At 45.7% G+C, this 24,293-nt stretch overlaps 5 protein-coding genes across 5 annotated transcripts; all 5 read left to right on the top strand.

Moving 5' to 3' along the window:
* Positions 1-1,089: 1,089 nt before the first annotated feature.
* On the top strand, positions 1,090-1,530 carry LACBIDRAFT_317539 (uncharacterized protein; the record flags this gene model as incomplete). Its single annotated transcript, XM_001890158.1, has 3 exons — positions 1,090-1,232; positions 1,291-1,391; positions 1,442-1,530. 3 exons carry the CDS (start codon positions 1,090-1,092, stop codon positions 1,528-1,530), a joined length of 333 nt encoding a protein of 110 aa, XP_001890193.1.
* A 2,831-nt stretch (positions 1,531-4,361) lies between these two features.
* Positions 4,362-5,362, top strand: LACBIDRAFT_335293 (uncharacterized protein; the record flags this gene model as incomplete). Its single annotated transcript, XM_001890157.1, has 4 exons — positions 4,362-4,502; positions 4,599-4,903; positions 5,064-5,160; positions 5,237-5,362. 4 exons carry the CDS (start codon positions 4,362-4,364, stop codon positions 5,360-5,362), a joined length of 669 nt encoding a protein of 222 aa, XP_001890192.1.
* A 568-nt stretch (positions 5,363-5,930) lies between these two features.
* On the top strand, positions 5,931-6,236 carry LACBIDRAFT_317538 (uncharacterized protein; the record flags this gene model as incomplete). The annotated part of the gene is made up of 1 exon (XM_001890156.1): positions 5,931-6,236. One exon carries the CDS (start codon positions 5,931-5,933, stop codon positions 6,234-6,236), a length of 306 nt encoding a protein of 101 aa, XP_001890191.1.
* Positions 6,237-16,280: 10,044 nt separating this feature from the next.
* LACBIDRAFT_335290 (uncharacterized protein) lies at positions 16,281-17,111 on the top strand (the record flags this gene model as incomplete). The annotated part of the gene is made up of 5 exons (XM_001890155.1): positions 16,281-16,313; positions 16,336-16,590; positions 16,643-16,702; positions 16,833-16,902; positions 16,954-17,111. 5 exons carry the CDS (start codon positions 16,281-16,283, stop codon positions 17,109-17,111), a joined length of 576 nt encoding a protein of 191 aa, XP_001890190.1.
* A 2,599-nt stretch (positions 17,112-19,710) lies between these two features.
* LACBIDRAFT_317534 (uncharacterized protein) lies at positions 19,711-20,429 on the top strand (the record flags this gene model as incomplete). Its single annotated transcript, XM_001890154.1, has 4 exons — positions 19,711-19,749; positions 19,835-19,947; positions 20,012-20,185; positions 20,237-20,429. The coding sequence occupies 4 exons, from the start codon at positions 19,711-19,713 to the stop codon at positions 20,427-20,429; spliced, it is 519 nt and encodes a 172-aa protein (XP_001890189.1).
* Positions 20,430-24,293: the final 3,864 nt, after the last annotated feature.

Here is a 24,293-nt window from a genome sequence, read left to right as displayed (position 1 = left end):
GCACTGTTGGCTGCATCGGTTTTATGAGAACTGTCAGATTTAGCTCTTTGTTGAATTTCTTTGTATGATAGCTCCCAAGTTTCATACACAGTTCTATTATACTTAGAAGCTCCAGTAAAATCAGGATGGGATAATAATGTTTTTTGATGCTCAAAATATTTTGCAAGATAGTTTCCAATAGTGGTGGCTCCAGAAGCAATGTAAGCACCAGCCTGATCAATAGCAAGAGGAAGGTATGAGAGCTCCTTCACAATCTTACAAGCTTCAGTTTGAAACTCCATTGAACATGGATCCAAGTAACTGGCTTTTAGAAGTAACTCAATAGAATCATTCTCTTCCATCTCAGTTACTTCAAGAGAATTCTCAGGTGAGGTTAGATTCCTCATCATGGAGTTGCGACTAGTTATCAAAATGTTTCCCCCCCTTCCAGGTGGAAGATAAGCCTCCAGCTCAGCAGGTGATAGAACATCAGCATTGTCAAAGACCATCACATAGTTCTCTCTCAGCAAGCCAATCCAGTGAAGAGCAGATTCAGGTGAGCCATCCAGTCCACTAGACTGGGCTGCAGGAAGATTACAGATACCTTTGAGTCCCTGTGTGATGGTGCCAACTGAGGAAGCATCAATCCAGAAAACAGAGGAGAAACTGAAGGCAATTGAAATTTCAGAAATAAGAGTTGGATCTGCCATGATACTCACAAGCCAGACATTTCCTCAATGAACTTCAAGCAAATCTGAGTCTTTCCAATACCCCCCATTCCATACAACAGAAAGAACTTTCGTCTCTGAGCTGAGTCATTTGTGTTGGAAAAATGCCTCTTGAGTTTGGTGATGACTTGTGTGCGGCCGGTGAACCGATTGCTTGGATTTGGCATGAGGGGGATGACCCCATCGGACATCGTCCTACCGCCATAATCGATGTGCACCTGCCCGAGATTCACACTGTCAGTTTGCTTCGACAGAACTTTCAGACCAGAAGCATTCTACTCACGGAGTTAGCAGTAATATCAATGAACGTGTTGTCCCGAGCAACAAACTGGCTAGCGCCCGCAAAGCTCATGTTCAAATGTCGAAGGTGGAGAGGTTCAGGATGAGGGAAGGAAGGAAAGGAGAGCGCCCGAATGCTAGGAGACCCCCAATCACGCCACGAGTGAACGTGTGTTTTGGTCTATTTTTATTTACCTTACGCACGTGCAGCCGGGGCTTTCCTTGCAGTGTGGCCCTATTTTTGAGGTAAGTGAGTTCGCCTTCGTTTGAATACCTGTGTTCATACCTGTAAACCTTTTTCAAGGTCAGAGGTGCTGCGCGGTAGCTCAGCGGGTCGTGTTCAAGTGCCGATATATCTGCTCCGTCGAGTCCTCGTCTTGGCCGTTAAGTTGGTTAGAACGTCAAGTGAGTTCACATCCTTTCCTATTCTAATAGTGATCGACTGTTTTACACAGTTGGCTCTATAAAAATCCTAGTGTATTCCCCGGACACCCACGTTTTCCTGCCTCCTCGCCAAACCGACCGTCACAACCCTTCTCCGTGATTCTTTGCGTCCCAACCGTTTTCAGCAGCGGCGTGTTGCCTCCTACCTCCCCATCGCAACTTCCCCTCTACCTATTCTCGCTGCAGAACTCCACTACGTTGTTGTCCCTTTACTCCTGGATGGTTGATCATTAGGAAGGCCATCTAGGTGCCACATGTGCATAGCCCTCCTCGTTTCAGCGCGTTGTAAAAGCGACGGACCGGGGCTCTTAAAAGCGAGGTTCTCGTTGTTGTCCAATGTCCACGAGCGGACATCGTGGACAAACGAGTCTTTCTCAGTGTGGAGGAAGGAGGGTGACTATTGAGCGTTGAGCGCTGAAGGTTCACACTACCCCAATCGCTCACCCGATTTCTCTTCGATCTTGTCTCTCAACGGTGACTCGCCCCCCACCTTCCTTGTGGTGTGGAAGATTCGGTTTCTTTGTTCGCATCGGCGCCCGGAAAAGAAGGAGCTTGGAGTGTACCGAGCGGTGCAGAGGATTACGTTGAATCCATACATGCTGGACTGGCTCAGAGGTCTTGCGGAGGAAGGGCGAATCGACGCCGTTGAAAGGTGAAAGGAGGAGAGAGGCAACGGCTGGTCGAGTTCGATACGATACGACACGGCGTCCTGAATGGATGGGGGCGCCTCTATGGGTTTCGGGAACGCGATTGAGGGGGAGAGGAGTGTGCAGAGGTGGTATGGTGGGGTAGTGATGTCGCAGTTAGAACGATAGAAGACTACCATGGAGGAACCTCAAGTGCGCGAGGCCGGAGTCAGTGGAGGGGTATAGGTGAGATATTGAAGACAATGTGATGGACATCCAACAACGCCACCATCCCCTCTCAAATCCTAAAACGCCCCACCTCCTCACCCACCCAAGGAACCTCGTCGCCCCAGTGGGTAATCACAATTGCTGCCTGTCCCTCTAAGACCACCGCCCTCAGTCAAAGGGCCGTGAATCGACGTGCTGCGAATTCTTTTTCCGTCTCCGGAGTTCCTGGCGTGGACCAGGCTCGTGGGCCAAAGGACAAGAGGACCTCCTAGCACCGAGCAATTTTCCACTTTTCTGCTTCCCTCCTCCTCCTCTTCTCCTTCCCCCTCTCCGCCTCAGTCGGTTCGTTCACAAGTTCAACCTCGAATCCGAGCTCATACTCTTCCACACGAATCTGACCCACCCTCTCACTCCCTCGAAATGGAACAAAACCCCGAAAAGAGGGCTACACGGACTCGGAGGGAGAACGAAGTTGACGAAGAAATTGGCCTGAAGGCCGCAGAGGGAGCTCCAGCCAAGTCGTAGGCCGAGAGTGAGGGACGGATTCAACACATGCTTACTTTGGCAATGCAGAGTTGAACGAAGGAAATCCTTCATTACTACGCGAAGACCTCCTTCGCACAAGGTGTAGGCTTGTAGAGGCGCGAAATGGCCAGACAGAGCTGACTGACAAATGTGAGGTCGACGGATCTGTAGGAGCTCCAATTGCAATCGCACCTGGACGAGCTGCGGGGCTGGAACGTCATTACAAACGAATCGTCGCTTTACTCAGTATGGAGATATTCCAAGCGACTGCTTGTTTACCCGACAAGAACTCTGGTGATAGGTCTGCCAAGGTCGAGGGACACAACTTGGAAACAGAGGAAAGATGAAGGCGTATCTTAGTCTAGAGATGAAATGGTAACGGACCGTGAATCTATTCAGTATGTACATATGCTGAGTCCAATGTCAACGAGAAATATTTGCTTGTACTACGAGACGGAATTGGGGAAGTTGGGTGGTGTGTACGTAGTTACGCGTGGAACATCTGGAAGAAGGAAGAAAACAGTTAGCCACGTAACGGTAGAGGCAGTTTTATATAGTAGCTAGAAGTCAGGGCGAGGCCCAGATCGACAGGCATTGACTCTAACCTTTGCTCGACTTGAGACATCGCCAAGGACGGAGTGGGTCGTCGACGAGAAGGTTATCGAATAGTTCTGAGAGAGAATGGACAAACAACCACACGCTGGGCGCAACCTATCAGACGATCTATGTATATGAGGTTTGCCTACGGCCACTGATAAAACCACAAGCTTGGTACTAGTGCCCGAGTTGCGCAAGTCATAGTGCGATCACTAGCTGGGGATTGCACTGGTGTTGTGGAACTAGAACCCAAGTAACGGAGGAGGTTGGTCAGCCAGGCAAAGGACCAGATAGATGCAAGGTGACGAGGAATTCAAAAGCCGGGGAAGGGAGAACGTAAAGCAAGGCTGACAACTTACCGAAGGAGTTATCCCCACTCTCCAGCTCTGCGACTCAAGCTTGCGCGTATGATCAGGCGGACGGCAGTGTCCGAATTGCTCTATGTGAGGGATTTTGCCGTGGTTCCTGGCGAAGAAGTGATGCTGGATCCACGAGCTCTGAACAGAGGCGGATTAGCTAGGTGGATCCCACCATGACAATATCCCCTTCGTGGGCCGACGCACGAAGGGATGCAAGTGGCCGAGTGGTGCGGTGGACGCGAAAGACGATGCGACCATGGAAGTGGAGAGTTGGAGCCTGCCAGCGTTGTGGAATGAGAACCTGAGTAACAGACGAAGGCGGTCAGCCGAGCGCAAAAGGTCAAATGGATGCAAGGTGATAAAGGGATTTAGAAGCCAAAGCAGGGTGAAAAGCACAAAGGAGGAGAGTAACTAACTCACTGAAGCTAAAAAAACATCCGTTCCTCCCTCCTTCTCCTCAGCTCTCCAGCTCGAGCTGGCGTCACTTCCTTTGAATGAGGTGATCAAGCGGGCGACCATGGTCTACTGCGGCTTGTCGAGAGCATATTGGCGTCGTCGAGCTGGGCATAATCAAAAACGCCAGCCAGGTCACTGCAATGGAAAGGACGTTTAGAGCTGGTACTGTCGACTACGGCTGGAGCCTGGAGGAAACTAACTGCCAAGAGGTCTCTTGCAGAGGGAAAGCAGTGCAAAAAGGTTGGGCGGCGAAAGGTTTTGATTGCAAGGCTGTTGGCAAGGTGAGCATGCGGTGAACGTTGCAATTTCAAAAGTCTAATTGTCGTACCACTATAAACCCATCCCGGGCTGACTGGCCAACGCCGATGATTGGATAGACTTCGGATACCGCGCATGCGCTTTTGCGCAGTGATGGCTGGGGTGGACGTTGGGGTCTATCTCGATCGCCACATTTGCGAAGCTCCTGGTCACCATGCGTATACGCAGCTCAAGCCTATTCGACGTATTCCCTTCCCGAAGACCCAGCGTTTGCTTCTGAGTTCAGCTCAACAACCTTCTCGAAAGAACGTCAAACCCTCGAAAAACGGCGACTTTTCGTGTTGTATAGAGGGATCGAGCGGGCGCAACAGAGGACGATCAACGAGGAGTCGATGCCCGTTACGAAGGACGGTTGGTTTCAACCGTGTGTGGAACCTGGGAGGTTGAATGGTCTATCAAGGAGGGGTTTGAGAGCGCATGGGGTGACACTTTCCCAAGTCTGGGGAAGGACCTGGTCACCCGGTTGGAGACGGAAGGACATGTAGTGATAGAGGAAAATGCGCATGTTGGCAGTGTATCTAGAGGGGAAGATGGAAGTTTGGGAGTGACGTCAGCAAACTTGATCTCAATCACCGCGAGTTCGTCGCGTTCAATTTGCGTTCAATGCAAATACTAGTACTTGTGCGCTCGTCTGCCGCTGCTATCTCAGCGTAGCTTTGACTTGAGGCTATTCTCCCTGGAATGAAGGTATGCCTAGCTGTACATCTCACAAATCCACCTCACCTCTCATGGTGCTCTTTCTACTCAGCGTTACCCCAACGGCCTCGATGTTTATGGGCTCAAAAAAATTGTTACTACGTACCGACGCACATACAAGGGATAGAGGGTTCTCGGCCGCCAGGCATTAGACCCTAGTGCATGTCGATTGGCCTTCGACGTACGGTAACCGCAGAAACGATGACAATCCACAAGCAATCCATGCTCGACGTGGCCGATAATCAGAGGTCAGGTGAAGTTCAAAAAACGTCGGGCAGAAGAGGTATACGACGAGCGAGGTGGTGAGTACGATAACTGCTTTAGTCGTGCGATATTCTTGACAAGGCTGCAGCAGTTTCCTAGGGTGGCAAAAGTTTGGACGACGACGGGCTGCGTGCAGTAGTACCCAGATCTCCTCATGTTCTACTCAAAGCCCGGCCGCATACACTCCAATTTTTTTTGGTTTCTAGCCAACCTGGCGGCCAACAAGGTCCCAATTATGCGAGTTGGTGTTATGCCACGATCCCTGGCCGGTGCGCATACCTCTACACCCCCCAAATGTGTTTACGCTCCCGCGTAACAGACTCGTAAAACGTCGAGTGGGTTTAGACGGAGCGGGGATTTGAGGGGTAAGTGTCGTTTTCTTACCCTAATGCCCGTAATTCTGATATCATGTAGAGGTTTTCACGAAAACTATGAGCTCAAAGGGTGAATCAAAAAGAATCATACGCATACAAAGACTCTATTCCGCTTCTGAGGCGTGCTCATTAGGCCCGTTGATGCAGTTGGTAGTCAGATGCCTGACCCTTGTCTGTCCGTTCCGACGATTCAGATGCCTGAGACTTGCCCCGAGCAAGCAAATTGGATACGCCCCTCCTGACGGCCTCGAGCAACGGCGTGACATATCGCGGACTTCCTTGCTGATGCGACTGACCATATCGTACTCACCACCTCGCTCGTCGTATACCTCTTCTGCCCGACGTTTTTTGAACTTCACCTGACCTCTGATTATCGCCAGCCACGTCGAGCATGGATTGCCATCGTTTAAGGCGGTTTTTGTACGTCGAGGGCCAATCAACAGGATGACACACATGCACAGGGTCTAATGCCTGGCGCCCGAGAACCCTCCATTCCGTGAACGTGCGTCAGTATGTAGTAACAGAGTTTTGAGCTCGTAAACATCGAGGCCGTTGGGGTAACGCTGAGTAGAAAGAGCACCACGAGAGGTGAGGTGGATTAGGGTGAACGTTAAGATGTGAGAATTACATTACAGCTTGGCATACCTTTATTCCAGAAAGAATAGCATCAAGTTGAAGCTACGCTGAGACAGCAGCGGCAGACGAACGGACATGTAGCATTGAACTTGCGGTGGTTGGAATCAAGCTTGGATGACATCCTCCTTCAAAATACCAACGTACCCCAAACACTAGTACCAGGGAAAATAGTTATTCGTACACATCTCTACTCCAATTCAGCATATCATCTAGATACACTGCCAATATGGGTCTTTTTTGGTTTATTCTCCTCAATCGCTACATGGCTTCCCCCATCCAACCGAGTCACCACGTTTCTTCTTCAGACCATGCAAGAAACGCCACTCCCAGCAGACACCCTCTCCAGACTAGGGAAGGTGCCACCCCATACACTCTCAAACCGCTCCTCGATAGGCGACATTTCTTAGATGCATGACCCTCAGCCGTTCGACTTCCTAGGTTCGACCAACTGCCCCTTCACACGGGGTTCGACTGACCGTCCTTCGTAAGGGGCATCGACTCCCCATTGATCGTCCTCCGTTGCGCCAGCTCCTTCTTCCGAGAAGGCTGTCGAGCCGAACCCAGAAAACGTTGGGTCTTCAATTCTACTGCTCGGAGGGGAAGGGTATGTCGAACGGGCTTGAGCTGCGTATATGTAAGGTGGCGTCAGGAACTTTGCAAGCATCGCGATCGACGTAGACCTGGCCCTCTACAACGTCCACCCTCCCAAGGCATCAGTGCATTACTGCTCAAGAACCATCGCGGCTGTGCAGACGCGGTATCCGGAGTCTACCCAATTATCAATATTGGCCAGTCAGGTTGAAAGGGGAAGGAAGGTGAGGCGTTCAGTATCACTACAGAGGCGGGCGGTGTGCACGAGTGCGTGGCGGATGGGTAAAGCTTGTAGTTGGGTTGATTGGAGGGGTTGATTGGAGGGGATGAAGTAGGTTGGATCTGGGGAATTACAGCATAGCCAAAACAATCGAGATCATTGCTAGCCCACGGCTTGAATTCGGTTGCAGTGTGTTTGTGCTCTTGGATGTACTACGTCGGCTGAATTTGACGGAAACGAAAGGAGTTGAGGCGGCGGAAAGAGGTGGAACACCGGATCCCCTAAGCTTGCGGAAATGCTGAGCGAAGAATGCCACTAGTGCTGTGTCCTAATGCAAAAGATATCAGTAAAGTAAATAGCAAGATATGGCAGCCACAGCTCGACGTACTTTCAATCGAGAAAGCATTCTCCTACTTGTGTAAAACACCCCGATCGGAGCAGCAGAAAACGAGACCATGAGCAATGCAAAGAGGCGATAAGGTCGACGTGGTGTGTCATCTTCATATTTCCACCTCATAAGACACTGCGGACTTCTCCGCTCTCTCGCTCATTCCAAGCTCGTTCCGTCTATTCATCCATCCACTTATACGGTGGCCTTCTATCGTTCCGCCTCCGACAGCACTACCTCACCACACCAACCAACATCCTCTCCCCCTCAACCGCGTTCCCGAAACCTATCGACAGGCGCTATTCATAACGCTGTGTCGTATCGTATCGGACTCGACCAGCCTTTGCCTTTCAATGGCGCCGATTCGCCCTTCCCCCGCACGATCTCTGAAGCGGTGTTGACAATGGGGAGTCAGTTCAGCGAGTACGAACTCGACGTGATCCTCTCCGCCCCTCAGGGAACATGACCTCCTTTCTTTCTAGGCGCCGATGCGAGGGAAGAAATGGAATATTCCCCACCACAAGGAAGGTGGGGGCGAGTTCACCGTGACCCTGGGTTCCGTGGGAGGCAACATCAAAGAGAAACTGGGTGAGCGACGATTGGGGTACCGTGAACGTCCAGCGCTCAACCCTTGCAGCTCAGCAGTCACCCTTCTTCCTCGCACTGAGGAAGACTCGTCTGAACCTTGTCCACGATATCCGCTCGTGGACATTGAACAATGACGAGATCCCCGTCCTTTCAAGATCCCTGCTCCGTCGCTTTTACAATGCACTGAATTGAGGAGGCTATGCCATATGTGGCATCGGAATGGCCTTCTCAATGGTCGACATATTCCAGGAAGACGGCTAAAGGATCAACAAGGTAGTGGGAGTTCTGCAGCAGAGAATAGGTAGTAGAGGGGGAAGGCCGAGAATAGGTAGTGGGGGCGAAGTTGAGGTTGGGAGGTAGGAGGCGTGTTGCCGCTGCTGAGAGTGGTTGGGCACAAAGCATTGCAGAGGAGGGTTACTTTCTGATTGAGGGTCCGTTTAGAGAAAACGTGGGTGTGCGGGGGAATACACTGGGATTTCCATAGAGCCACTGCGACAACAGTCGATCGCTACCACCGGTTTAAAATCGGAATCTAACTAACTTCGCGGCCAAGACGAGGACTCGACGAAGCAGATCAAAGCAGATATTTCGGCACTTGAACACGACCCGCTGAGCTACCGCGCAGCACCTCTGTCCTGGAAAAGGGATTACAGGTATGAACACAGGTGTTTCATCAAACGAAAGCGAACTCGCTTACCTCGAAAGAGGGTCACACTGGAAGGGCATAAACGAAGAAGAAAAGCTCAGGCACGTGCGTAAGGTACATAAAAATAGACCAAAGCACTCGTTCACCTCGTGGCATGATTGGGGGGTCTCTAGTGTCTTGGGCGCTCCTCTTTCCTTCCTTCCCTCATCCTGAACCTCTCCACTTTCAACATCTCAACATGAGCTTTGCAGGCGCTCACCAGTTTGTTGCTAGCGGCAACACATTCAATGAAGCTAAGACTATGAGTGCAATGTTTATCCATCATGCAAGCTGATGGCATTGAATGTCTTGCAGATCAACATCAATTATGGCGGTAGGACGATGTCTGATGGGGTCATTCCCCTTATGCCAAATCCGAGCAATCGGTTCACAGGTCGCACACAAGTCATCACTGAACTCAAGAGGCATTTTTTTCACACAAATGACTCAGCTCAGAGGCGAAAGTTCTTCCTATTGTATGGAATGGGGGGTATTGGAAAGACTCAGATCTGTTTGAAGTTTGTTGAGGAAATGTCTGGCCAGTGAGTATTGCCAAAAAGGAAGATCTCCCTTATTTCTCAAATTTCAATTGCCTTCAGTTTCTCTTCTGTTTTTTGGCTTGATGCTTCCTCAGTTGGCACCATCACACAGGCACTCAAGGGTATTTGTAATCTTCCTGCAGCCCAGTCTAGTGGACTGGATGGCTCAGCTGAATCTGCTCTTCACTGGATTGGCATGCTGAAAGAGAACTATGTGATGGTTTTTGACAATGCTGATGTTCTGTCACCTGCTGAGCTGGAGGCTTATCTTCCACCTGGAAGGGGGGGAAACATTCTAATAACTAGTCGCAACTCCACCATGAGAAATCTAACTTCACCTGAGAATTCTCTTGAAGTAACTGAGATGGAAGAGAATGATGCTATTGAATTACTTCTAAAAGGCAGTTTCTTGGATACAGATTCAATGGAGTTTCAAACTGAAGCTTCTAAGATTGTGAAGGAGCTCTTCTACCTTCCTCTTGCTATTGATCAGGCTGGTGCTTACATTTCTTCTGGAGCCACTACTATTGGAAACTATCTTGCAAAATATCATGAGCATCGAAAAACATTATTATCTCATCCTGAATTTACTGGAGCTTCTAAGTGTAACAGAACTGTCTATGAAACTTGGGAGTTATCATACAAAGAAATTCAACAAAGGGCTAAGTGTGATGATTCTCATAAGACCAGTGCAGCCAAAAGTGCAATGCTCCTTCTGGAATTATTTCCTTTCTTCCATCATGAGGGAATCACTGAGGAAATCTTTTCTTATGCTGCTCTTCAAGAATATGTAGAACCCTCTCACTCTAAATTGCCACTTGCTAGTTATATGCTGGATAGGAGACTACTGCCTCTGAACAAGGCAGGTACTTGGGATAATTTACTCTTTGGAGAAGGCATTCGGATGTTGTTGTTCTTCTCCTTGATAAGAAAAGCACCACCTAATGGTGTGTACACAATGCATCCACTTGTCCATGCTTGGGGAAGAGACAAAATGACTTTGGATGAGAGGGAAAGACATTGCTTAATGGCATATGCTACTTTAGCTTGTTCACTAAGATGGGATGAAAGCCAACCATATAGATTTCACAGAGTCTTGGTAACACATGTAAGAGCAAATATGGAGTATTCCAGATCAGGAAGCAATCAGAGGGCTATCACTTACTTAGATGATGCTTATGACAAATGTGGAGATCTCTTGCAAAAGCAAGGGTATACAAAGGAAGCAGAAATCTTGCAGATTAAGGTTCTGGATAGAATGAATGAAATTCTTGAGGTAGAACACCCAGATATAATCAGAGCTATGGCAAACATTGCATCAACAAATCGAGACCTGGGAAAATACATGGAAGCAGAGAAGCTGGAAATGCAAGTTCTGGATGCAAGAAACAGAATTCTTGGAGCGGAACACCTAGACACAATCAAAGCAATGGCCCATCTAGCAGAAACATATTCTTGTCTGGGAAAGTACACAGAGGCAGAGAAAATGGAGATGCAAGTTCTGGATGCAAGGAACAGAATTCTTGGAGTGGAACATCCAGATACCATCAGAGCTATTGCTGATCTAGCAGGAACATATGAGAAGTTGGGAAAATACACAGAGGCAGAGAATATGGCAATGCAAGTTCTGGATGCAAGAAACAGAATTCTTGGAGTGGAACACCCAGAAACAATCGAAGCAAAGGCACATCTAGCAGCAGCATATAGAAACTTGGGAAAATACACAGAGGCAGAAATGCTCCAGATGCATGTTCTGGATGCAAGCAACAGAATTCTTGGAGTTGAACACCCAGACACAATTAATGCAATGGCAAATCTAGCAGCAACATATCGAAACTTGGGAAAATACACAGAGGCAAAGGTGCTGGAGATGCATGTTCTGGATGCAAGCAACAGAATTCTTGGAGTTGAACACCCAGACACAATCAATGCAATGGCAAATCTAGCAGCCACATATGGAAACTTGGGAAAATACATGGAGGCAAAGAAGCTGGAGATGCAAGTTCTGGATGCAAGGAATAAATTCTTGGAGTGGAACACCCAGAAACAATCAGAGCAATGGCAAATCTAGCAGCCACATATGGAAACTTGGGAAAATACACAGAGGCAGAGAAGCTGGAGATGCATGTTCTGGAGGCAAGCAACAGAATTCTTGGAGTGGAACACCCAGACACAATCAATGCCATGGCAAATCTAGCAGCAACATATGGAAACTTGAAGAAATACACAGAGGCAGAGAAGATGGAGACACATGTTCTGGATGCAAGAAACAGAGTTCTTGGAGTGGAACACCCAGACACAATCAATGCCATGGCAAATCTAGCAGCAACATGTGGAAACTTGAAGAAATACACAGAGGCAGAGAGGATGGAGATACAAGTTCTGGATACAAGAAACAGAGCTCTTGGGGTGGAACACCCAGACACAATCACTGCCATGGCCAATCTGGCAACAACATATGGCAACTTGGAAAATTGCACAGAGGCAGAGGCACTGGGCATGCAAGTTCTGGATGCAAGAAAGAGAAATCTTGGAGTGGAGCACCCACACACAATCAATGCCATGGCAAAGTTAGCAGCAACATATCGAAACTTAAAAAAATACATGGAGGCAAAGGAGCTGGAGATGCAAGTTCTGGATGCAAGTAACAAATTTTTGGAGTGGAACACCCAAAGACAATCAGAGCAATGGCAAATCTAGCAGCCACATATGGAAACTTGGGAAAATACACAGAGGCAAAGAAGCTGGAGATGCATGTTCTGGATGCAAGAAAAAAATTCTTGGAGTTGAACACCCAGAGACAATCAGATGCCATGGCAAATCTAGCAGCAACATATGGAAATTTGGGAAAATACACAGAGGCAGAGAAGCTGGAGATGCAAGTTTTGGATGCAAGCAACAAAATTCTTGGAGTGGAACACCCAGATACAATCAGATGCCATGGCAAATCTAGCAGCAACATATGAAATTTGGGAAAATACACAGAGGCAGAGAAGCTGGAGATGCATGTTTTGGATGCAAGTAACAGAATTCTTGGAGTGGAACACCCAGATACAATTAATGCCATGGCAAATCTAGCAGCAACATATTATTTTCAGGGAAAATACACAGAGGCAGAGAAGCTGCAGAGGCAAGTTCTGGATGCAAGTAACAGAATTTTTGGAGTGGAACACCCAGATACAATTAATGCTATGGCATATCTAGCAGCAACATATTATACTTCGGGAAACTACACAGAGTCAGAGAAGCTGCAGATGCAAGTTCTGGATGCAAGAAACAGAATTCTTGGAGTGGAACACCCAGATACAATTAATGCTATGGCAAATCTAGCAGCAACATATTATACTTCGGGAAACTACACGGAGTCAGAGAAGCTGCAGATGCAAGTTCTGGATGCAAGAAATAAAGTTCTTGGAGTGGAACACCCAGAAACAATCAGTGCCATGGCAAGTCTAGCAGTGACATATAAAAAGTTGGTAAGATACACAGAGGCAGAGATGCTGGAGATGCAAGTTCTGGATGCAAGAAACAGAATTCTTGGAGTGGAACACCAAGATACAATAAATGCCATGGCAAATCTAGCAGCAACATATCAAAACTTGGGAAAATACACAGAGGCAGGCAAGTTGGGAATGCAAGTTTTAGATGCAAGAAACAGAATTCTTGGAGTGGAACATCCAGATACATTTGATGCCATGGAAGCTCTTGCAGCAACCCATCGAAAGTTGGGAAGATACATAGAGGCAGAGAAGCTGGATTTGCAAGTTCTGGATGCAAGGAATGAAATTCCTGGAGTAGAACATCCACATACACTCAATGCCATGGAGAGTCTAGCAGCAACATATCAACTCTTGGGAAAATACACAGATGCAGAAAAGCTGGTCATGCAAGTTCTGAATACAAGAAATAGAATTCTTGGAGTGGAACACCCAGATACAATAAATGCCATGGAAAATCTAGCAGCAACATATCACAACTTAGAAAAATACAAAGAGGCAGAAAAGCTGGATATGCAAGTTTTGGATGCAAGAAACAGCATTCTTGGAGTGGAACACCCACATACAATCAGTGCCATGGCAAATCTTGGAGCAATATATCGAAACTTGGGAAAATACACAGAAGCAGAGAAGCTGGAGATGCAAGTTTTGGATGCAAGAAATAGAATTCTTGGGGTGGAACACCCTGATACAATCAATGCCATGGCAAATCTAGCAGCAACATCTGGATGTATGGAAAAATACACAGAGGCAGAGAAGCTGGAAATACAAGTTCTGGAATCAATGAATAGAATGTTTGGAGTGGAACACCCAGACACTATTCTAGCTATGAGAAAATTAGCAATAACATATAAAAATCTGGCAAGGTACAAAGAAGCAGAGAAATTGGAGACCCAAGCTTTTGAATTCAATACCAGAGCTCTTCAAGCAGAATCTCATACAATTGTAACTATGGCCAATATTCAAGAAGCACAGGACATTCAAGTTCTTAATGCACAGAAAGCACAGTTCCCATTGAACAAAACTTGCATTCCACAGAGATTGTTTCAAATGATCCACTCCAAGCAGTTCTTCCAGATACAACAGTGAATTTTCAGAGAAAAGGTATAGTTTGGTAATTCTTTTTGAACTACTCTCATGTATTTGTAGCAGATGCCCAGGTCTAGGCAAGCATACTAATGATTTTCATTTTATCCAACAAACATCTCAGTCTTCCGCTTCTCTTCATTCAGTATACAAGTCAGACTTTAACATTACTTTTGCTTATGCAACATCATGACTCAAGTTGTTCCATAGTTATATGTGTATCTAGTTCATCTTTCTTTATTCTTCAAATCACCACTGCACATACCCTTGCCCAGAAGTATGTCATACCACACTTTGCTTGAGAGTATAGAAGTGACTTGAGTTTGACAAGATGCTGAATACTCTATCAGCTCAACGATCCTTTACTTGGAACTCCTTTGAGGATTTCCTGAAGGAGAGCAGAGACTATGTGATGAATATCTGAAGCACCTATGGTCTCCACTAAGCAAAACAAATGATAGACTGAGTCATGAGATTGGTCTTCACACCTCAATAACCCAATTCACACATATGTTCACCAGCCCACTGTTGTTGTCTTAATGACACCCACATCAGCTTGCTCACAGCTCACCAGTTACATCTTTATTCCCAGTCCATTTTTTTTCCACACTTGGGAGAAGGTTTTCATGAGGCATGAGTGCAAACTCATCTTAGGATAAGATAATGTCTGCATCAGAACCAGACATCTCACTCATGTGTAGGTACCAATATATGTCTATGTTTCTGGGAGTGTGTTTCCCATCACCTTCACATCTGGCACTGATGCTAAGAAATTACCTGTCAGTCATCTCACAATTTTTTTTTTGACTTTTGACATCTTCTAATGACCAACACTCCAACTTCCCCTACTGCTACTGCATCCACCACTCCCACCAGTTTTGCTGACAATGTGCAGTTCTGTGGTACTACTAACAGTGTGTAGCCTCATGTTCCTCACACCCACAGCCTAGGCTGTACTAAAATACCAAAATGCCCTGGATCCTGGCACAAATCCCTATAGCCCAGGAGCTGCCAACATCCACTGGCCCTGTTTTCCATAAATTTCTGCTGTTAGGATATTTATTTTATTTCATTGTTTTCGCAATTTATGTAGGTTTCCCCAGAGGATAAAAATTGAAAATAGCTTGCTAATGTTTGAAATCTGTGCTATTTTAGGATTCAGAATGTTTGAGTTTTATTACAAATCTAAATATAGCTCAGATATGTTTTATGATTGAAAAGTTTCAGAATTGGTACATCATGGATCATTATTGATGGTTGGTATGATTTCCTGTATTCTGTGTATGTTTTGTGCTATTAGGGGGAGTCAGGGTGAATGATTCAGCATGATTCAGCAACAATTCAAGATCTGGTGCAATAATGATTCCAAAATTTTAATTCACATGAATTGATTGCTGAACTGGGTGTAACTCTGACCCCCCTGGTTCAGCTTTGGGGTGAATTACTAGTCCTGCCGATTCTGACCTCCTCCAGATGTATATTGCATAGAAATAAATTTATATACACATGCTTCCTCATATGAAAGCTCAACAACAGGCCCATGACATGATGTACAGAGTGTCAACACTAGTGTTCGCAAGTTCAGTTCAGTCCAGTTTTTTGCCCCCAAAATGCACAACCATGGATTGCAACTGGTCTAGGACTGACCCAGATATTGAGGGAACCAAACCAAACCACCTAGGACCAGTATTTTGTGGTCTATGGAGCTGGTTCAGACCGATCCAGACCAGTTTTTTTGCGTATAATTTATTATACCAATATAAACCATTTGTATCTCAACCATTATTACTCTGAAAAATAAATGGGTTATATAAAAAGTAAAGCATGTAAATACTGCAGTTAGTCTATAGAGGCTTTGGAAAATGGCTTGTATTGTTTAAAACAGGCCAAAAATGACCAAAATAGCACAAAATGACTGTTTTCTGGAGGCATAACTGCTCAGTATTTTTAACTGATTCTTTGATAGGCTCATTCAGGTTAACCAGAGGTATGTTCTGGCTACCTCCCCAGTTAGCGCATATTTATTTTTTCAGATGTCACCAGAATAAAAACCTTCTCAAGGCCCCAGCTTTCACTGAAATAAGTCCATACCAAGGGAAGTGTAATACAACTACATAATGTAAAAGAATACACAAATACATTTGAGGTAACAATAGATTCTTAGAAAGAACCAGAAAATGACCGAACCTTCATTCTTTTTGCACTCCTCTGTATGGCTATCTGAGTCTTAAGGTCCAAGTGCTTTGGGCAGATGCTTCAAAAAGCAAAGAGAAGTCTTCTGGAGCACAGGATGGCCATGTTGTCCAGCTGAAGAACACTTGCAACTGGAAGCAGGGCAACAGGGGTGGCCAAACTCCCCTCTATCCTCCTATGTTTTCATCTTCTAAGAAGAACCAGAACCCAGCCTCAATTAAGATGTTGGAGCTCAAGAACTTCTCAACTACTGAACGAGCTATTACTCTAAACTTTGGTGCTGCAGCATCACAGGTGTGTTTTCTCTTGATTTCTTTGATAGACTAACTTACTTTTCTATCTCTAGATGGCTTATCTAACTCATTGTTCAGTACAGTTTTACAAGAAGGAACAATGGGAGACATTGGTCAGAGTGGTGCCTAAGAATTTAGAAAGCGAGTTTTTGCTTCTCTTCTTACTTCTCATCATGCTTACATCTCTCCACAGGAAAGAAGTTTCATGTCGCATTTGGGATTGAGTTTCCAGACTATACACAGATAAGTGGTGCTGGACCATCATCATATGCAGCTGGACAGTCCGACATAATACCTGATGCCAGTACCAAAGGTATGCCATCTGTTCTATGATTTGAATTTGGGTAATCCAATTCACCTACAGATGCTGATGTGACTATGGAATGGAGTTCAATGGCTCAGATCCCCACCCCTCCTTCAACTCAGGTCAATCTTCCTACTGCCAATGCCCTGAATGTTTCATTTGACAACCTATTGTTTGGTGACCCTTGGAGTTTTAGTTCCCATAATCTCAACTTTTAATCACCATAGTGTCCCCTCTCTCCACAATACTCTCTTTGCCTCACAATCATATCCATCTACTCTCACTTCACTCGCAATCAGCATTATGTCTCCTCATCACAATTGCATCTCTCTCCATCACACTTACCCACTCTCTTATTGCATCATTTCTCTCATACTAGCTGATATTCTACCATAATCTCTCTCTAATATCCTCTCAATCCTCCAATCATTGTACAAAGTCACATCGTCTTGTCACTTTCCACAACACCCTCTCTCTCCTTATATTTCTACTCTCAGTGAGTAACCTATAGCTACTTTTTTCAACATACAGTTCACTTTCTCTGTAACTTTTGGCTGAATCTTAAGAACAGAATTGCACTTCAAAGCACTCTGGATCGAATCAACGATCCACACACCACAAAAGATCACACTTGTGACAGTGTGACAACCCAGAGAAACCAGCAGAGCATTGGATTCACTTGGCCACAGACTACTGGTGCTCTTAAAAATAGTATCAGTAGAAACAAAATTGCTTCTAGATTACTATGCCAGCTTGTTTTATTATTCAAGCTTCTTCCCCCATGTTTTGTAGCATGAACTTGTAGAACTATTGGACTGTTTGCCTTTGTTTGCCTGGCCCTTCCAACATCATTCAGAAGTCTCTTGCTGCAATAAAATATTTACACTACCACCAGTGCTTCTCTAATATATATAGATTGATAGAGGACATTAATGTGATTCTAACAATACCAAATTTGTACATTCAATCTTCTTCCCCCACCCCCTGAGCTCGAAAATATAGTTGACCCTGCCAAATTTTGACAAAGTCCAAACTTGATTTGGTGCACAGCACCTCACTCCACAACACCAAATTGAGTGCGGCACTTGTTTTTATGCAATTTGGGCATTCAAAATAGTATAATAGGTCATTTTAAAATTTTTTGATTCGGTGGCACATCTACAAACAACTTTAAGGCCTGCTCAATTCTAGGCAGTTCAGATCAGATCAGGTCAATCCAACATCTTCCCAATTGGGATGAGTGAATTTGGAAGTCCTCTGGTCTCAGGGCGCCAGTCACCAGCGCTTTTGGATCGAAAGGTGGATACTTACTTGCACAAAGCAGAAATACTTACACAAAGTAGAATACTTACAGTAACCAAGGGGGTGCTGGCCTGGGAATCCCGTACTGGGACCCGGTTAGTTAGTCCAGCCACAGGCTGTGAAAAAAAAAAAGAGGATGCCTTGGGCAGAAGGCCTTCAATCATCAAGTTGAGTACCTTGCAGCATAATATGGTAACTACAGAATGTACTGAGAGGAATACAGCTCCAATAGAGGCCATCAAGCACTGTGATATAAGATATTCATTAATTCCTGCCATATTTGGGCATTTTTTTCAATTTTTTTTGACATTACTTGAATTACCATTGACCAACAATATCCTAAAATCTACAGTATGTCTAACATTGGTTTCACACATTCTATGTATCACACCATTGAGATGGAGCCACTTGCCATTGATGCAGAGGGCTTCGCAATTTGTGGTAGCTGTGTATCCTCATCAAATCCTCATATGCAAACAAGGTATGCGAGACACACTAGGTAAGTACATTGTATTATGAGAACTGAGTGATTTTCCAACTCATGTTATTTGCCTAGTTCCATCTAAAATGTGTGGAACATGTGCAAGCACCCCGGAATTGTGCCTGCATGACTTGTGCAAGACGCAGGGGAAAGCACTCACAAATGATGTCATATTACTATATATAGACATGTTCCTGATTACGTTAGTTAGTTAGTCCATCTCAAGTTGCCTTAAAAAAAATCGACCCCGGGTCTTTTTTTTCAATGCCGGCACCCCCTTGACAGTAACTTACGTAGTGTTTGGAAGTCCGGTCTCGTGACTGGAAAAAGACTGTAACCAGACCGGACCAAGACCGCAAAAGACCGGACCTGCGGTTACGGTCTTTTATTTTTGAAATGTAAAGACCGCAAAAAAACCGGTTAACGTGAACCGGTCTTTTGTAGCCCCTTAAATACCCTTTAAAACGCACCCAAGAACGTACGATTTGGTAAAAAAACGAGAGAGATATGAATTAAAATGTAAATTACTTTTGGGAATAATAGATGTACCAAACTTATTTTATAGAAGCACCAATTCCTAATGGAATTTAACGTTCTTGGGCTCGTTTTGAAGCTATTAGAGATGTTAATAAATTTACCGATTCATAATTTTAAAATATTGGCCTAAAGACCGGTCATAAACCGGTTAAAACTGATGCAGACCGAAACCAGTCTATAGACTGCAAAAAACCGCGGTCTGCGGTCTTTTTGCGGTCCGGTCTGGTCTTTTGACTTCTGGGGAAAAGGCAGACCGGTTACGGTTACGGTTAACGCCCCTGGGCATCAAAAAACCGGACCGAACCAGACTTTCAAACACTAAACTTACGCTGAATGCAAAGCAGAATTTACAGAGCAGAAGGCCCCAGTGGGGATGTAATAGCTGTAAGTGGGGATTTAATAGCTGTAAGAATAAATCCTGCAGGTAATTTTAGCGAGGGCCCTTGAAATCACATGAAAAATTATTGTAACTTCTCACAGAATATCTTTTATTTACTATGTACACTGGACAAAACCGTACAAAATCAAAAGGACAGGCATCTGATCTGAACTGCCTAGAATTGAGCAGGCCTTTAATCCGGGCATTTACCACAATTTGGGGGGCACATATTTTTTGTGCAGAATAAACGCCATACTGGTCGATCGTACTGGTACCAGTACCAGCGAGCCGTTGCTCTTCCCCGGACGGTCAAGGACAACATCTCAGCGGAGCAGACGAAACAACTTCAAGCACAGTCAGTCCCCCCATATCTTTCAATGTTATCTCTTTTCATCGTCTGAGACTCACATCCTCATCAGTCATACCGCACAGTCCATCACCACTCTCGCCTCTTCTTTTATCTCATCCGCTCAGCACTGTATTCATGTCCTGTCTGACAACATGGTGAAACTGCAGTCGTCAACCGCCTCATGCCCTTCAAGTTTCCAAACCACCTCCACGCCATCTAACCTCAGATTCAACAGACGTATGCCGTCCTCATGACATCCCTTACATCAACGGAACTGGCAAACATCATTGAGCAGAAGGACCTCCCCAACTCAAGAGAAGGTCAATTACGTCAGGAAGGAAGTCCGCAACAGTGTCACGCCATTGCTTGAGGCCGTCAGGAAGGGCGTATCCAATTTGCTTGCTCGGGGCAAGTCTCAGGCGTCTGAAGCGGCGGAACCAATAGGCAAGGGTAAGTGTCGTACGTCTCCCCCCGTCTCACACATGTGATGTGCTGGCAATCACCGGCACTCCATATATGGCAATATTATGACTTAGGGCAATGTGCCATTGCCCTAAGTCGTGCTTGAGAACGCGCTACTGCGCGTTCTTGAGCACCTAACCTACCCTAACTATTTAACCACCTAACCTGACTTAGGGCAATGTGCCATTGCCCTAAGTCGGCTCGAGAGCACACTAACGCGCGTTCTCGAGCATATAAACTACCCTAACCACCTAACCACCTAACCATCTAACCACCTAACCTAACTAACCACCTAACCTAACTACCTAACCACCTAACCTAACCGAGAACGCGCTACCACGTGGGGAGGAAAATATCCCCAACCCTAACCATTAACCGAACCACCTAACCTAACTGAGAATGTGCTACCGCGCGGGGAGAAAAACAACCCCAACCCTAACAACTAACCTAACCTCCTAACTTAACCAAAAACACGAACGCGCTACCGCGCGGAGAGAAAATTTTCCTGTAAAGTAATTGTTTTAAGTAGAAAAAAAAATGGAGGAAGCAGAATCAAACCCCGAACACTTTGGTAAGCACCAAGAAACCTGCACAAATAACCACTACACCAAACTGGCATATATTTCTACTGTTCGTTATGTACTATATCCTCCCCCAAACGATCAACTTTCCTTATAAGGAAAGTGAGACGGGGGGAGAGCTGCGACAGTTAGATACATCACCTTCAGCTGTTCGACCTCCCCACTGCCCCTGACACGAGGTTCAACCAACCATCCTTCGTAACGGGCATCGACTCCCCATTGATCGTCTTCCGTTGCGCCGATTCTCGGATGAGTCTTTCAATCTGAAGAATCGTCGGTGTTGTCTTTGTTCTGTAGCCGTCAATAGGGGTCCGAGAATCCTTTCAACCCCGAAGCACCCGTGGTTTAAACCGAGCCTCCGAGCCTCCCGGATGCTTACATTGCCAACAGCCTTACAATCGAAGCCTTTCGTCGGTCAGCCTTTTTGCTCTGCCTTCCATCTGCAAAACACCACCCATCTACCCGTTCGTAACCACTCTGCATACGGATAGGGGAGACTCCGTTTGACAGTCATGTCGGAAAAACCCAGGAAGCCTTATAAGGCAGGTAAGGCAGGTAATCACAGGAACGAATTGTAATCCAATTATAATCAAGGAGAAATGTACTATAATACATAGGGACAAATTATAAGGTACCAGATAATTGTAAATGAATCGAAAATTTGTAGTGAGCTCCTAGCTCAATTGTAATGTGTGCGTTTCTTACTAGTTAGTTGTCTTATTATTACTAGTGTTTGGAAGTTAGGTTAGTTAACCGGAAAATAACCGAGACTGGACCGAACCGTAACCGATCAGGACCGCAAAAATTACCTAACCGATCCTAACCGTAACCGCGGTCCAGTTAGTGGTTAGGTGTCATCCCAAAATATTCAAGACCAAACAAAAACCGGTTAGGACCGGTTATAACCGGTCTTTGTGTCCTAACGTTGCACACAAATATTCACGTGTTTAAACGCTTTCTAACGATCCAAAAATCATATTTTTTAGTGGAGAATTGACATATTTACGGTGAATTGAAATTTAAGTGACTATTTTCCTGTCGTCACATGTGTGATAATGTGACATTGATACAACAATGGCGATCCATGAGAAACGCTCACAGGTCGGGTGTACTCGACCTGCGAGGTTGTTTATGAAAATCGTGTGAGGCGGTGTTTCACCTACACACGCCTCGCTGGTGCATGCAGCATAATGCTTGTATTAGAAATATAATATAGGTTTGTAATTATGTTAGTACAGAGAAATAACCGGTCAGGACCGGTCATGTAACTGACCGCTAACCGTTACTAACCGATTATATCGGTTAGTAGCAGTCCGGTTCGGTTATTTTGGGTTTCGTCGCACAAGGTAACCGGTCTTGGTCTCGGTTAGAGCCCTCAAGGGCTCAATAACCGGACCGGACCGGACTTTCAAACACTAATTATTATGGAACAGTTGTTATTAGCGGGGATCGAACTCTGAGCCTATTGATTACTTACCTTGTTTTGACTTGCTTATTGACTTGTCTATACTTTCCGCTGGGCTATGGGGGCATATTTAGGTACAACCTCTAGTTCTTCATAATGAGCGCCGCGGCTGACCCTTCGACAATACAGAGTTCATACAGAGCACTGTTCTCCCTTCTCGTAAACTTAGCTATAGTTTCCCCACCCAACATCATATGCACATTCTCTTGCTTTATGGGGTTCAAGCACTTGTAAAGCTGATTGAAGAAGGTCAGTACATGCTCGTATTTTTCAAGTTCAAAGGTATATTCTTATGCTTGTTGTTTTTAGAGAAATTGTGCCCTCTTTTCCCGATGTTTTGGGCTCTTGAGAGCAGAGACCCAGATAATGGAAGCTTTCCGTGTCTAGAATGCAGTGAGATATCCATGTATAGCATGTGATCGGTATTGCGTAGGATGAACAAAGTAACATAAGTACTCGCCTTATTCCTCACAATCCTATCCCAGCTTGTAAATGCGAAACACCCACTGTCTATAGTGTATACGTCCGTTTCTCGCAATTCTGTACCCTTCTGATGGCGTTCACACATTAGATTTGAACATCGAGTCTTCATGTACTAGTATCGAGTCTTCACGTACTACGTGAAGACTTGATGTAAGGTGAGTAATCAAAATGTACATGACCATTACATTCTATCCCAGTTCATAAAAACGAAACACCTGCTGTCCATAGCAATTCTGTCCTTTCTAGTGGCGTTCACACATTAAATTTGAATGTTGCGTCTTCACATATGTTTTGTTGTTGCTTTGTTTGTCTTCATGCATGTCGTTTTGATTTGTTGTATGTAGCAGAACGAAATCTAATACATTTTGTTACAGCTAACTGCATAATCGTAGACCACATCTGAATTTTCACTTTGCGCCCTTGTTTGTACATAAACGGCAGTGGCTATGCCAATCATGACGCCCATTGTGAGTTTCCCGCCCATCGCTCCACGTTCTAGCTTGCTTTAGTGCTCCAGTATGTCATCGCAATATACTACATCATCAACCCTCGCGATTTGTGGAGATTAGGCTACTATAAAAGACCCACGTCGATGCGCTCTTCAACAAACATGGCTTCCAACTTTTATCCAAATCACTTCGCCCATCCTCCTCGATCGCAACGAGAGCCTGCTCAACGAGCAGCATATCTCCTTGGAATGGGTCCTATGCCTCCTCCTCGTCCCCAGGAGGTCGCTGTTGCTGCTGCAATGCATCTACTTAACCACAACTCTCCAGATGATTCCGATGAAGAGAACATTGACCCCCAGCTCAGATGCCAGGAGCAGACACAAGCGTATAAAGAGACAGGTATTTTGTTATTGTGCGGGGTGCATTGATGAAACTGATTTGACTAGACACTCAAGTCACCGTTCGCATTCCTATCAACAACTCCTTAACTCGAGACATCGACTTCTCCACTGCGATTCCATGTGGCGACTTCCTGGACCGCATCTTTGCTGCCATGAACCTTGATCCCACTGCTGCACAGCTTGGATGGAAGACTAATGACGAGCCAAAGCGCGCTCCAGCCCATCAGCTGTCCACCCCAGCCGATATCAACAATGCATTCAAGACACTAACAAAGATGAAGAGTAGCACTCGCCGTCAGAAGGAGGTTGTCATGGTTATTGTTCACTTGGTGTGTTGGCCACCTCACCCGAACACAAACCCAATTGATTTTTTATTCTAGAATCCTACGCCCCCCGAGGTCGCAAAGAAGAAGGTCGATGGCAATCGCATCACGGATTTTGCTTACAGCACTGAGCTACGCATTGTGCAGGAGAAGCTCCGATGTGCTCTGCATGCTGGACCTAACCGATG

This window comes from Laccaria bicolor, genomic scaffold (genome assembly GCF_000143565.1).
Source record: "Laccaria bicolor S238N-H82 LACBIscaffold_81 genomic scaffold, whole genome shotgun sequence".
Lineage (NCBI taxonomy): Eukaryota > Fungi > Basidiomycota > Agaricomycetes > Agaricales > Hydnangiaceae > Laccaria > Laccaria bicolor.
Note: the sequence above shows the minus strand (reverse complement) of the source record. Positions and strands in the feature narration are given on the sequence as shown.